This window comes from Nicotiana tabacum, chromosome 6, assembly GCF_000715075.1.
Source record: "Nicotiana tabacum cultivar K326 chromosome 6, ASM71507v2, whole genome shotgun sequence".
Lineage (NCBI taxonomy): Eukaryota > Viridiplantae > Streptophyta > Magnoliopsida > Solanales > Solanaceae > Nicotiana > Nicotiana tabacum.
This window is the reverse complement of record NC_134085.1, coordinates 218160819-218174924: the sequence shown is the minus strand read 5'-3', so window position 1 is coordinate 218174924 and position 14106 is coordinate 218160819. Positions and strand designations below refer to the sequence as shown.

At 35.0% G+C, this 14106-nt stretch overlaps 1 protein-coding gene and 1 non-coding gene across 2 annotated transcripts; both read left to right on the top strand.

Annotated features, from left to right (window-relative positions):
* Positions 1-4881: 4881 nt before the first annotated feature.
* Positions 4882-9635, top strand: LOC107804177 (serine/threonine/tyrosine-protein kinase HT1-like). Its single transcript, XM_016628025.2, has 3 exons — positions 4882-5869; positions 7546-8001; positions 9102-9635. The coding sequence occupies exons 1-3, from the start codon at positions 5507-5509 to the stop codon at positions 9330-9332; spliced, it is 1050 nt and encodes a 349-aa protein (XP_016483511.1). The 5' UTR covers positions 4882-5506; the 3' UTR covers positions 9333-9635.
* A 630-nt stretch (positions 9636-10265) lies between these two features.
* TRNAL-UAG (transfer RNA leucine (anticodon UAG)) lies at positions 10266-10345 on the top strand. The gene has a single exon. It is a non-coding gene; the product is annotated as a tRNA-Leu (tRNA).
* The last annotated feature ends 3761 nt before the right edge of the window (positions 10346-14106 follow it).

The following is a 14106-nucleotide window of genomic DNA, read 5'->3' as shown; positions in this document are numbered from 1 at the left end:
AATATGGACTCCTAAGATATGGACTCCTAAGAATCGACATCAAAATTCGAAGACTGAACTTCGCATGATTGCTGAAAAATAAAGAATGCAAGGCTGAAAACAAAAAATCTTTTTTTTACATTACCAAAAATATGTTTGTAAGGGACACCTTTACAAAACCTGCTTCCCCGGGAATACATACACAAAAATAAAAAAGAGAAAGAAAGGCGACACGGGCCTACTCCTCATCACCACTGCCCTCTGAACCATCTTCGGGATCTTCATCCAAATTGACCAAGAGTGCCAATTCTTCCTCCGAATCTCGGGCCTCCTCGATCTCAGCTGAGAGATCGGCACCTTTAGCATTGGCTTGCTCTAGCGCCTGCCTCCTTGCCTTTGCACAAGCATAAGCGATAATCTGAGTCAGCTTTTGCTCGGCCTCCTCTGATTTCTCTCGGGCTAGTTGATTCGCAGTGGCGGCGACCCTTGCGCGACTTTTGGGTTATGGCATTTAATGCCCTGACAGGCTGATATCATGATGATAGTGCCTAAGGAGTAGGAGTTCAAAACCGTTTTGTATCATTTTATTGTAGGAAACGCGATGACTATCTGTATACAGAAAAAATCTGCGGTTTGATTTTACGGTCACCAAGGCGCCTCGAAGGAACTGCCTTCCCCGAAGGCTCGAAGCTTAGCTCGGGGCTCTGGCCTCGAGGGTTCTTAGTAATCTACTTCGAGATAGCGTAAGCAACGGTTGGACTCGAGACAGAGTAAATCAGTGACGACAGTGGATCGGTGTGAGGTTCCCAAGGCATGTGACTAGAGCTGACAAGGTCTATTAGGCTAGTTCAAACCCGTACCATGGCATTAAATGGTTGTACCGGCCCCATGTCTTTGTAATAAATACATTTGTACTATGTTGGGATTTCCCCTCATATATAAAGAGAATCCTTGTCATTTTGTAAAGGACCTGATGCTCAATATTGAATACACAAGAACATTCTCTCTGGTCTCTAACATATTCCATTGATCTTATTGCTTCCATTTATTGCTTATATTCATTGTGTTCTATTTATTGCTTATCATTGATCATAAATAGCCATCGTCGTAGCTCTCATAATTGTTAATCCTCCTTCGATTGCTCCAAACCGGCCACCCAGCTCGACCTCTAGGCCTCATATACGACAGCTCGAGGCCCCCATCTCCAACCGTTCGGTTTGACTATTACATTGTTTTTGTGCTATAATCTTGCCTTCTAATCTTTTACTTAGCATCCTTTGCCTAATAACTAGCATAAAAATAGATCACGTATTTTTAGAACCACAAAATTAAATTTAATTATTGTTATAATTTTCACGGTAAACACGTTTACCATTGTTAATTGTAGTAATTACTTACTTGCAGTTGTTCTTTAAATGACCTAATTTTGAAAAATCATTTTATATTTTTAGTAGATAAAACTTAAAAACTTACACATGCAACCTTCCGGAAAATTTTAGAATGACCTAAAGTTTGGTCATAATTTTTTTTATAATTCTATAACTTTAGAGCATCGGATCTAAAAAATTTAATATATGAACTTGCGTGGAATCTATATCTCTTATGAAACATGAGGTTATAATTAGCAAATATTGTTAAAATTGAGATAAAATATAAATGGTGGGCTGAACCCGTAAGAAAATTCGGGTTACTTGGTCTCCCCCATTAACCCCTTATAATTGTAAAAATAGCACGATATAGTCAGTTTTCGGACTTATCATTCAAAAATAGTCAGCGTTTACGAAGTCAATAAAATATAGTCACTATTTTGCTGCAACAGAGACCGGTCCAGCATAATATACTGGAGTTCGGTGCACCTGTGTATGAACTCCAGCATATTATGCTGGACCGGTATACTTTGCTGACTCCAGTATAATATACTGGAGACTGGAGCATCGGTGCTCCAAACTCAAGTATATTATACTGGACAATTATACTTGCTGGAACTTCAGTATATTATGCTTGAGTTCTAGTGTACTTATGCTGGAACTCCATCATATTATGCTGGAGTTCCAGCATACTTTTCCTGGAACTCCAGTATAATATGCTGGAGTTCAAACATACTTATGCTGGAACTCCAGTATGATATACTGGCGTATTTTCCGGGTTTTAAACAGTGTTTTCGCTCAGATTTATCTTTACATGAAAAGTGGCTAAATTTCGATTACTTTTAAAACTGAGCTATTTTTAAACAACCAGTTGTAAATCTAGCTATTTTTTAATTTCCCCCCTTATAATTAATCGATCGAGTTATGAGACGTAGCTTATTCAAAAATTAACCCAGTCTCTAATTGAGCAAACGAAATATTGAATGGATTAAATTGAACTAGGTCTTTTAACTCAATATGTTATCATGCATTCAATAAATTGATTCGTGTCGCTTAATGACAACCTTCAAGTATATGAGGTGCGTAGTGTAGCTAGCGAAAATATTCAGAAATTAATTACTGTACTAAAAATGAGGTGCTCTATTTGGGAATATAAGATGAGGCCAAAAAAAGAAAATACGAAAAGTTTAAGTGGGCGTTTGGACATAAGAATTATAAAATTTCAAAAATAAGTAAATTTTTTCGAAGTGAAAATATATTTGAAAATTAGAGTTGTGTTTGGACATGAATATAATTTTGGATTTTTGTTTTTAAATTTTTGTGAGTGATATGAGTGAAATTTTGAAAAACAGCTTTTTGGAGTTTTTCAAATTTTCGAAAAATTCCAAAATTCTTCTTCAAGTGAAAATTGAAAATTTTATGGCCAAATATTTATTTCGAAAAAAGTGATTTTTTTTAAAAAAAAGTGAAAAAAATCGTATGTCATAAAATTTTCAATTTTCACTTGAAGATGAATTTTGGAATTTTTTTATAATTTGAAAAACCTCAAAAAGCTTTTTTTCAAAATTTCACTCATATCACTCACAAAACTTCAAAAACAACCCAAACAACAACTCTAATTTTTAAATATCATTTTCACTTGAAATTTTTTTCCACTTTTTTTTTGGAATTTTACAATTTTTTATGTCCAAACACCCCCTAAATAAGTCTGGGAGAAATAGTAATATTAATGTAGTAGCATCGAACATTGTGATAGAGTAATAAATATACCATCAAGGTGGTGCCGTGGATGAGGCTGCTCATCCTTTAATCAGATGTCTCGAGTTCGAGCCTTTTTGTGAAAAAATTCTTGGTAGGGAACACTACCCCCGTATGGGGCTTTACATGACGCGAATCCGAATATAGTTAAGCTCCAATGCAGGTACCGAACACCGAATGGAAAACTAAAAAAAATAAAATAATAAATATTTTATTATTTTAAATTAAACTTTTAATTTCGAGCACTAAGCTTATTGACCTAGAATGATTTTAATTTAATCGGATCTCAAAACAGATATTAAGCAAAAGAGATTGAGTATTAATGTAAAAGTGAGGAGAAGCGTTGTGACCGTATACGGAAGAAGCATACGGCACTGTCCGACATAACTGGTGGATAGTAGTTGTGGGTCCCATTTGCTATAATAACTGTACAACAATATTACAACGAGATCCCTTCTGTTGCTATTCTAACACTTTCTCCGGTCCGCTTTGCCATGCCCCTTGTTTCCTCATTCACCATTTTACCCCCCATTATTCATCCCTTTTGCACATGGTACTTCGATTTTATTTGTGTTAAATAGAATTTTTAATATAAATATAGAGTCTCGATCAAAATTATTAAATTTTGTCAAACATACTTTAAACGATCCTTAAACTTGGCTCAGATTATTAGTACCCTCTTTGAACTATACCCGATCTTAGTTACCCTTCTCAACTTGGCTTTTTGAGAGACATTACCCCCTAGACGCTGATGTGGCAAAAACTGTGGGTGTCTCGCCTGCCGCGTGGATTTTTCTGTATATGTGACTTTTTTTTAAAAAAAATATATATATTTTTACCGTTTTAAGAATATTACTTTTTTAGATAATTTTTTTCTAATACAATTTATAATAAAACTTGGATAGAACTACATTATTTAGGCTAAATATTTTTATTTGGCCAAAAATAATAAAATTTTAGTTAATCTTTTTTTGTTTTGACCCAAAAATAAAGATTTATTCAATTGAAATAAATAGTCAAGGTATCTAAAAAGTTATAAAAAATAAATAGTTATTGCATCAATGCATTCTTTTTATTTCTTCTTTTGATACAATGACTATTTATTTAAACTTTGTATTTTTACTTTTTTTTAGGTAAAATCGGTAAAAAAAAAAATTAGAGCACCATAATTTAGAGCTATATAAAATATTTAGCCTAAATAATATAGTTTTATCTAAGTTTTATTAGAAAAAAATTATCTAAAAAAGTAATATTCTTAAAACGGTAAAAATATATTTTATTTTTCAAAAAAATGCCACATATACAGAAAAATCCACGTGGCAGACGAGTGCACCCACACTTTTTGCCACATCAACGTCTAGAGGGTAATGTCTCTCAAAAAGTCAAGTTGAAGGAAGTAACTAAGACCGAGCATAGTTCGAGGAGAATACTAATAATTTGAACCAAGTTTAGGGGTGATTTAAGATATTTTGCCCCGAACTTATGACCTTTTGGTTTAAAAATGTTGTCTTTTACCATTAGCATGAGTTTTTGAGAAACTGAAATGAGTGGTGTTACTAAATTATTTTTCTTTATTCTTCAAAAAGAGAAAACTCAATAAGTTTCTTTTGCCAAAAAGAAAAAAGGAAAAGTAGAGAAAGACAAATGGGTTTAAAAGGAATAATGACAAAAGGGTAGGGGCAAAAAGGAGAATAAGAATAAAGGGGTCACAATCAGAAGAACCCGAAATGTCTCCTCAGAAGTGGATCTTCGCACGTTATGAATGTTAAGCTACTCTTGTATTGTATTTGTACTTGTACTACCCACTGCTTTGCTTTCTGTAGAGAGAGAAAAACCGCCACTTCCACCGCCACCTCCGCCCGCTGCTCCGCCCGCCGCTCCGCCCGCCGCTCCGCCGCTCTTTTCCTCTCTTCGCCACTTCCATTCTCTGCAACAACTCATTAACTCATATCAGTACTATATCTTCCTCCGCTTAGCTTTTCGAGCTTACTTTGCAGCTCACTCCCCCAAGTTTCGAGTACACAAAACTCATTGCACGCTTCCAAGTGCTGTACTTTTTGCTGATTCACGCTTTTTTTCTCGCTCTCCCAAACTCACAAACCTCTACTTTCTATATATACATAAAGATTTCAAGCTTTTGTCCAAAGCTCTTGTTTCTCGAGTTTACTGTTTCTCTGAAATTCAATCCCAAGAAATGCACCATTGATTTTTTCTTTTTTAAATATAAACCAGCTGGTTAATTCATAATGTAAAAACTCTGACACATACTCATAATGTAACTCTATTCTTTGGAATGTAGCTTATTTTTTAAAATAAATTTAGAAGAATCTGTAGCGCCGTTTGAGTATTTATCTAGTCCTAGTGTTTTTTATGTTTGGAGGTGGAGAACTTGATGGTTTACAATGAAGAATTTCAACTGGTTTAAGCAAATAGTAGCAAATAATGGGAAACTAGAGAGGCGACTTTCATTGGGAGAGTACAAACGAGCAGCGTCATGGTCCAAATACATAGTATCATCAGGGGCGGCGATAAAGGAGGAAGGAGAAGAGGAATGGAGCGCCGATATGTCACAGCTATATATAGGGAACAAATTTGCTTCGGGTAGGCATAGTAGGATTTACAGGGGAATTTATAAGCACAGTGAAGTGGCTATTAAACTCATTAGCCAGCCTGAGGAAGATGGTGACTTGGCTACTTTTTTGGAGAAACAGTTTACTTCTGAGGTTGCTTTGTTGCTTCGGTTAAAGCATCCAAATATCATCACTGTAAGCATTGTTTCCCATTTTCATCCATTTTTTCTGTTGGGTTTTCGTTGATCTACATTTTATTTATCCGCATGACTTAAAATGGGATAGCCTTCGGTTAAATGAACAAGATTGTATTCGCATCCCTTATAAAGTGACTTTTCCTTCTGAAGTAGTACTAGTTCATTACCTGATTGTATTATATCTTGCACTAATAAGATGTTATGTTATGATGTTATGTCTTCCTTCTGCTAACTAATTATATTACCAACACCGCGGAGGTTAAGAAATCTACTTTGTTCCAAAGAGGGCGGTCTTCCCCTTCTATATTTCGATGAGGTAGAAGTCATGAAAACCGTTTATTGCATAAGTAGTGCACCTAAGTGTAATTCCCCAGGATCAAAGTTATTTACCATATTGTTCCCCCACAAGCCTTTAGAGTAAACGGGCTCGGAGCTGAAGAAGTTGGCATTGGCCATTAACCATGACAAGAGCTTGGGAGATGAATGGGGAATGGAAACTGGATTTAAGAAGGAAATTCAAAGGTTAAAGGTAGCATCTCGGAGGCTATCTTACTTTATTTTGTCTTCCAAGAAATGGTTGTTGTTTGTTCTTTGGCTGGTCCAGGAGTCTACCTACATAGATATAGTCTAATTTTACACAAATGACGATTGCTTGTTGTCTACTTATAAGAAATTTATTTCTAGCGGAATCCATACGAGAACACAAGAAAAGAAAAGAAGAAAGCATTTTCTTATGTTATACTGTATTTGTTATGAGAAGGCTAGTGATTGCATTCTTGCTACTTCATAGTACATGTTTTCTTAAGTAGCCTAATACTATTTCCAAGTTACAACGAAAAGCTGCAAGCGTCTATCACTTTTTACCTACACAAATCTCTTTAGAGAAATACCACGCCTACTTTAATAACCCCACCTTTTAGCTCATTGCACCAGTCAGCAAATGTTTGTCTCTTGTTTATCATTTGCCTTAGGATTAGTGAAGCAAAGAGAGGAGGAAAGAATGTTCTTCAAATTGCTTGTTTATGATTCTAAAAGGAAATTTCTTTATGGCCTGTCTTCCGTTCAGTATAGAGTCTATTTTCATCTAATTGACTCAAAAAAATATTGCTAAAGTGATATTGGCAAATCACTAAATCTCTTTAACCTGAACTCATATTGTCAAGCATTGTCTCTAACACACCACTCCACCCCCACCCCTACCCCCACCACCCCGCTCGAAGTCGTTTTTTAAAGAAGCAACAGGTGCATGGTAATCCATAGACTAATTGATATACTACCATTTTAAACCTATGTTCTTGATTGCCCTTATATCTACAATCTAACTCATCTGCCTTTTCAATTGTGTCAAACTTGAAATTGACGGATCAGCTCCCTCAACTCTGATATATATGGAGATATGACTGTGTTACCTGCGGGAACTTCATGAATTGATGAGTTATCCTTCGTGACCACGTCTCTCAGAATTTGTAGATTGCGGATTTTGATTACGTATTTTGATATATGATAACTACTTATTTGTAAATAAATTGAAGCGAGTTGCTGTTCTCTGATTTTTAAGAATTTATTTGTAATTGTTTTGGTTTAATATATACATATTTTTTCGTGCATGTTTTGTCAATCCTGAAATTGCCACTTCTTTTGACTTGTTCCATTTCTTCTGCCTCTCAACTTCAGTTTATTGCAGCATGTAAGAAACCACCAGTTTTTTGCATCATCACAGAGTACTTACCTGGAGGCTCCCTAAGAAAATACCTCCATCAGCAGGAGCCACACTCGGTCCCTCTTAACCTAGTTCTTAAATTGGCCGTTGACATTGCACGTGGAATGCAATATCTTCATGCTGAAGGGATACTTCACAGAGATCTCAAGTCAGAAAATCTACTCCTTGATGAAGATATGTGCGTGAAAGTCGCAGATTTCGGGATATCATGTTTAGAATCTCAATGTGGTAGCCCAAAGGGGTTCACTGGTACGTACCGTTGGATGGCACCAGAAATGATCAAGGAAAAGAACCATACAAAGAAAGTTGATGTATATAGTTTCGGCATTGTCCTATGGGAACTTTTGACTGCATTGACACCATTTGATGACATGACCCCCGAGCAGGCGGCATTTGCAGTCTGCCAGAAGGTATATTCTCTGTTAACTCTTGCAGTGCTTTTCATCAAGATGACGTGCCTGCTGTTTCATGTCTCTAAATATGAATTTAGTCCACTAAACCACTGAATCTATCTGTTGGACATCTCATTCCAAAGTGTCATTTTACATAAGTTACTGTTCTGACTTGCAAGATGAATCAAGAAAGACAACTAAGATACGAAAAAGAAGAGAATCTAAATCTCTGAGTTGCAGTTATCATTGCATATTGGAAGATTGAGAAAAATTATGTCTAGGCTATGAAACAGCTTATGAAAAATTATCGAAAGTTGAAGTTACCTTTGAGATGAGATAAAAATATGGTGTGAAAGTTGAAAATGCATTTTTCATTCTTCATATCACTGCAATAAAAGTGCACAAGTTTAACCATTAATCCCCTGTCGAGGAGGTAATGGTGGTACTAGTTTGGAATGCCACTCTAAGATGGTAATCATCTGAATTTTATGTTTCTGCTACAATATTTGCATGGTTGATCATAAAATATGTTTGTCTTGGGCTTAGAAAAGGTACATCTGTTTGTCTTGGGTAATATTTGAAAATCCTATCATGTCTATTATGCTACGCACAACTAGACTTGGAGCAAATTCATATCCATATCTATGATGATTCCAGTGGCATCACCTGTAGTTCCTTATTTGTCCACCCTTCTAGTTCTATATACACTTTAAAAGACGATGTAATGCTGGTATTTCCAGCTGGGTAAGACTATTATAGTTGCAAACATGCAAATGCTGAATACCTAAAATTCTCGCACAGAGTTAAGTATCTGAGCATGCAATTGTTTTTCCACCTTTTTATTATGTTTTGAAGTTGTCTCTCATATCTGGCTCTGTCTATTCATATCCTCTGTCGATCCCTAAACATGTTTCTCTTCAGTAGCTAATGGGATCAGGCCGGCTATTTTTTTTCCTTTCCTTCTTTAGTTTGCTTTAAATACGTATCTTGGTGTTGGAAGTTGTTTCTCTCACATGAAGTTACATTGGAACAAGTTATTGTGTACAATATCCCCCCAATTCTGTATGCATCACTATCTTTAAGATGGAATTTTTGCTATATTAATGGGATGTTTGCAGAAAGCTAGACCAAAAATACCAGCTGCATGTCCAGTAGCAGTTCGTAAACTCATTAAGCGGTGCTGGGCAAACAATCCTCACAAGCGGCCACAATTCGAGGAGATTGTGACAGTTCTTGAAAGTTACTCGGAGTCATTTGAGCAAGATCCAGATTTTTTTCAGTCCTCTGAGCCCCATCGGAAATTTACCTTGTTGCAATGCTTGCCTAAGTGCATTGAGGCCAACAGATAAGCTTCTCTGAAGCCATAGGAAACTTCATATTATGTATGCTATTATGTTATCTTGGTTGACCAAAATTATCCCCAATGTGAAGTGTAAAATATTTCTTCAGTTCTCAGTAGCTCAATGTTATTGTTCTGAACTCTATGGTCAATTTATCTTTAGGGCTAAGCCACTCTTTGAATATTTGCTATTTGATTTTGCTGGAATTTGGATTAGGATATGTTTAAGGAGAATCCTTTTTGTAATGAGAAAGCCTATGCTTGTGTAATTGTGTTTCAGTCTCCAAGATATTTCAGTTCAAGGGCTTCTATTTCCGGATCTTATTTGATCAGACCTTTTACATTTGAGGAAAAGTTTTCCTAATCATCATTCTGTTACACCATTTGTCCTAAAAAGAGTCGTTATTACCATTTGTGGAGTATTTTTGGAAATATTTAAAGCAACTTTTATCATAAAGTATTGTTATTATAATTATTTATATGTAGTTTTAAAATACATACTCCCTCCGTTCAGTTTTACTTGTCCAGTATTCTAAAAATAGATTTTTCACTTTTACTTGTCACTGACAATTTCTTTTATCTTGTAATACCCACATTATTAATTACTCATTTCAAATTATTCTCTCAAATTCATTAAAAATATGCATTAATTAATATGAATATTATGGTAAATTATGCGCTTCATTTATTATTTTTTAAAGGGTCTGCAAATTCCATAATTGACAAATAAAAGTGAACGGATGGAGTATTATCTTTAAAAAACTTACGAAATTGATATTCACGTTGAAAATTAGTTGAATTAGTCCAGTGCTCCAAATCTCACCATGTTCCTGGGGCTTGGGGTGGTTGCTAATAATATTCCATAATTAATTTTTGTATGTATTGTCAGCTGCTTCACTCTTTGGCGACAAATTAAAATTAATTATAATTTACTAACAACAAGGACAGTTTGGCCGAGTGGTCTAAGGCGCCAGATTTAGGCTCTGGTCCGAAAGGGCGTGGGTTCAAATCCCACAGCTGTCACAACCCATCATTTAGTAGTTTTTATTTTTCTTTATTTACCCAACTGGATTTCCATTTCATTTTTTTTGAAGTGACAAAGTACTATAGATTTGGAACTTTCACGAAAAAATTTCCTCTAATATAATTACAATTTAGGATAAGCTTTAATAGCATGGTGGATGTGGGCCGGGTGAGCTGTCCAAATGTGCAATTTGGATGGACATTTGAGGAGTGGGGCCTTCTGCAGTTAAGAATGTGTTGGATCATTGCTACAAAAGTGGGCTAAAATGGTAAAGGATACTGGTTGGAGAAGTCGGGCTACATTGAAAAGGAAGTGACACTACTATAATAATTAAGCCTTAGTCCCAAACAAGTGACATACAATATAGGAAATTTACGTAAAAATAGTACGGTATAGCCAGTTTTCGAACTGGTCATTCAAAAATAGCCAGTGTTTATCAAGTCAATGAAAAATAGCTACTATTTTGTGCAACAGAGACCAGTCCAACATAATATACTGGAGTTCGGTGCACCTGTGTATGAACTCCAACATATTATGCTGGACCGATATACTTGCTGGAACTCCATCATATTATGCTGGAGTTCCAGCATACTTATCCTGGAACTCCAGTATAATATGCTGGAGTTCAAGTATACTTATGCTGGAACTCCAGCATAATATACTGGCGTATTTTTCGGGTTTTGAACAGTGTTTTTGCTCAAATTTATCTTTACATGAAAAGTGACTAAATTTCGATTACTTTTGAAACTGGGCTATTTTTGAACGACCGTTGTAAATCTGACTATTTTTTAATTTCTCCCAAATTTTACCTCATATAGCAAAGGTATACACTCTATTTATTATAAATTAAAATTATTTTAAAATATTATTTTCTATAGCTACCTTTTATATTTTATAGCAAAATAAGTATTTATGGTATATACTACCATTGAGGCATGAAATACGTTATTTATTTTTTTCCTCTCTCTTAGACAGCTAGACATACATATTTTTAAGGTGATTGCCATTATTGTATTCATGAATACATGGCGCGAATACATGTGAATACATGAGCGTACAGCTGGACTGCCTGATTTTAGGCGCTTTTTACTGTTGTATTCATGAATACAACATCACGAATACATGTGAATACATGCGAGTACAACTGGACTACCCTAATTTTAGGTGCTTTTTACTGTTGTATTCATGAATATATGGCGCAAATACACGCACGTACAACTGGACTGCCTTGATTTTAGGCAATTTCACTGCTGTCTTCATGAATACAACAGCGCGAATACATGTGAATACATGCGCGTACAGCTGGACTGCCTTGATTTTAGGCACTTTTTGCTACTGTATTCATGAATACATGGCGCGAATACATGCACGTACAACTGGACTACCCTGATTTTTAGGCATATTTTGCTGCTGTATTTATAAATACAGCAGCATGAATACAACGTATACACTACCGTAACAACTGAATAGTAATTATAGGAAGTAATTATGTATATGGTGGCTATAGAAAGTTAATAGTCACTAAACAATAGTGGTTTCTAAAAATTCTTCTAAAATGTGTGATGAAATTTTGTAGTAAGTGGTTGGAAACTGATGTAAGCTAACATTACAATGCAATAATGGCAATGTATCTCTGACTGGAAATAAAGAACATCGTACCAAAAAATGTGGAATATATAAAAGTTGTTGAAGAAGTTCTTTTGATAGAAGAACAATTAGACCATAATTTATACTTGAACTGTATGAGTTTGAAAATTTTGACGTATACATTTTACATTAAAGTGCCTCAAACATTTTAAATATTTCAAAATGAAAACCAGATCGGATGAATAAAGAAGGAAGTGCTTAGCAATTAGAATAATTGGAAAAAAGTTGGGAGTGTTACACAGATAGCCAGCCAAATTTACTGTTTACCTTTTCTAGCCGGTACGCATAGATGCTATATATATATATGTGTGTGTGTATGTATGTTCACCGATTATATTTAGTTTAAGAAATTAGGTGGACGACTATTTAAGTAATTCTTTAGAAAAGTTTGACTTTATATTGTTCCTTTTCCTCAATAAGGAAAAGAAAACTGTATTAGCAAAAAATAAAATAAAATGTAACAGCTATACAATTGATCAACTTTTGAGCATTGGAATATAGCAAAACAAAGTAAGCCTTTTCAGCTACAGTAATTCAGCCTTGGTTTTTACAATCATAGATATCTCATCATTATTAATTTATTCCCACTTAAGAGGGGAATTACCCTTTTGATTGTATAAAATAATGTTAGTAGTTATAGATTAAACAAAATATCATCGGATGCCTATCAATCCAGCCACGTGCACAGCTAAACTCGCTAATCACATATCAATTATCATCATGATGTTTTATATTAACTCGGTTTTAGCAATTATTATTCCAGCGAAGCTTAACTTTAATAATTTGAATTACAGAAATTATGCCTCACTTTTTGGTTTTGAATATAATTATTGGTGCCCGTGGGGTGTTTAACAGGACGCTAATTTATTGTGATTAAAGATAGTGGTGACGTCTAAATTTCACCAACTCCCATTTACGAAGGGTTAATTATAAATAATATGGCAATATGCTTTGTTTAATATTTTCACGGGACATGATTTTGTACGGCACATGCAATGTTAGATGTTGGCTTTCATGTGAGAGATTGTGTTCCAATAAATGCAGGGGTGCTTTGCCCTTGCTAGCGACACAAAGTCACAAGTCGCAAGTGAAAAAATGAGTCGTACCCTGTCCACATTTTTCATATATATATATATATATATATATATATATATATATATATATATATATATATATATATATATTATTTGAATGTTGTATGAAAGTGCTGCTTTGGCACAAAAATTTGAATATTTTCATATTACAAGTATGACTACGGTTTACAAGAAAGCAACACAATAAAAAAAATTGTTGTAAAGTTTGTAATGATCAGTACTCTTAGAGAATGTTATTCTTTTCTTTTTTCTTTGCTTACTTATGTAATAGTAACAGATACAATATGTATTGATAAAAAATAAAGTCACCGCGCGAACCAAAAATATGTTGACAGGTGGTATAAGAATCGAAGCAATAAAGAAGAATGAAGAACAGAGAAGGCATGAGTAGCACTCTCGGGATCGTCTATGAGGATATAGTACGTTAATACCTATTAGCTGGAAAAGAGGAAACATGTACGAAGTAGATGATTAAGGATACTAAAATCCACGAAGATGGAAAAATCATTAATAGCCACTGTCACACCTCCTTTTTGCGCGCCCGGCCCGAAGGGTGAGATGCGCGAGGGGAGTTTTTCCAATTTAAGTGACAATATTCGAAATGGGATTATTTATTTTAATTCAGAGTCGTCACTTGGGAAAGGTTTGGCTTTTGGTGTCCCAAGTCACCGGTTTATCTTGAATCCCAAATCGAGAAAATTTTCGACTTTTCCAAATGAAGTCTATGAACCAGAAATTCTAAGTAAGGAATTCTGTTGACCCGAGGGAAGGTGTTAGGCACCCTCGAATCCCGTGGTTCTAGCACGGTCGCTTGAATTGTTATAATGGCTAAATATCTGATTTAAATACATGTGTGACTTACGTGCTTTTATTAAGTTTAAACCGCTTTTATTATTATCATTTATTTTTATGGAATTGCAACGTCGTGAAAATGCATCTCGAACCACGTCACAATCAATGCACCCGTAGTTGTTAACACATTTCGACTTCGTTGAGATTTGGATTTGGGTCACATCAAT

What these genes read in the sequence shown, in the direction of transcription:
- LOC107804177 (XM_016628025.2), top strand. Translation starts at nt 5,507, where the DNA reads ATGAAGAATTTCAACTGGTTTAAGCAAATAGTAGCAAATAATGGGAAA. An exon ending in AGCATCCAAATATCATCACT is followed by an intron (nt 5,870 to 7,545) that starts GTAAGCATTGTT and finishes TCTCAACTTCAG; the next exon opens with TTTATTGCAGCATGTAAGAA. An exon ending in CATTTGCAGTCTGCCAGAAG is followed by an intron (nt 8,002 to 9,101) that starts GTATATTCTCTG and finishes GGATGTTTGCAG; the next exon opens with AAAGCTAGACCAAAAATACC.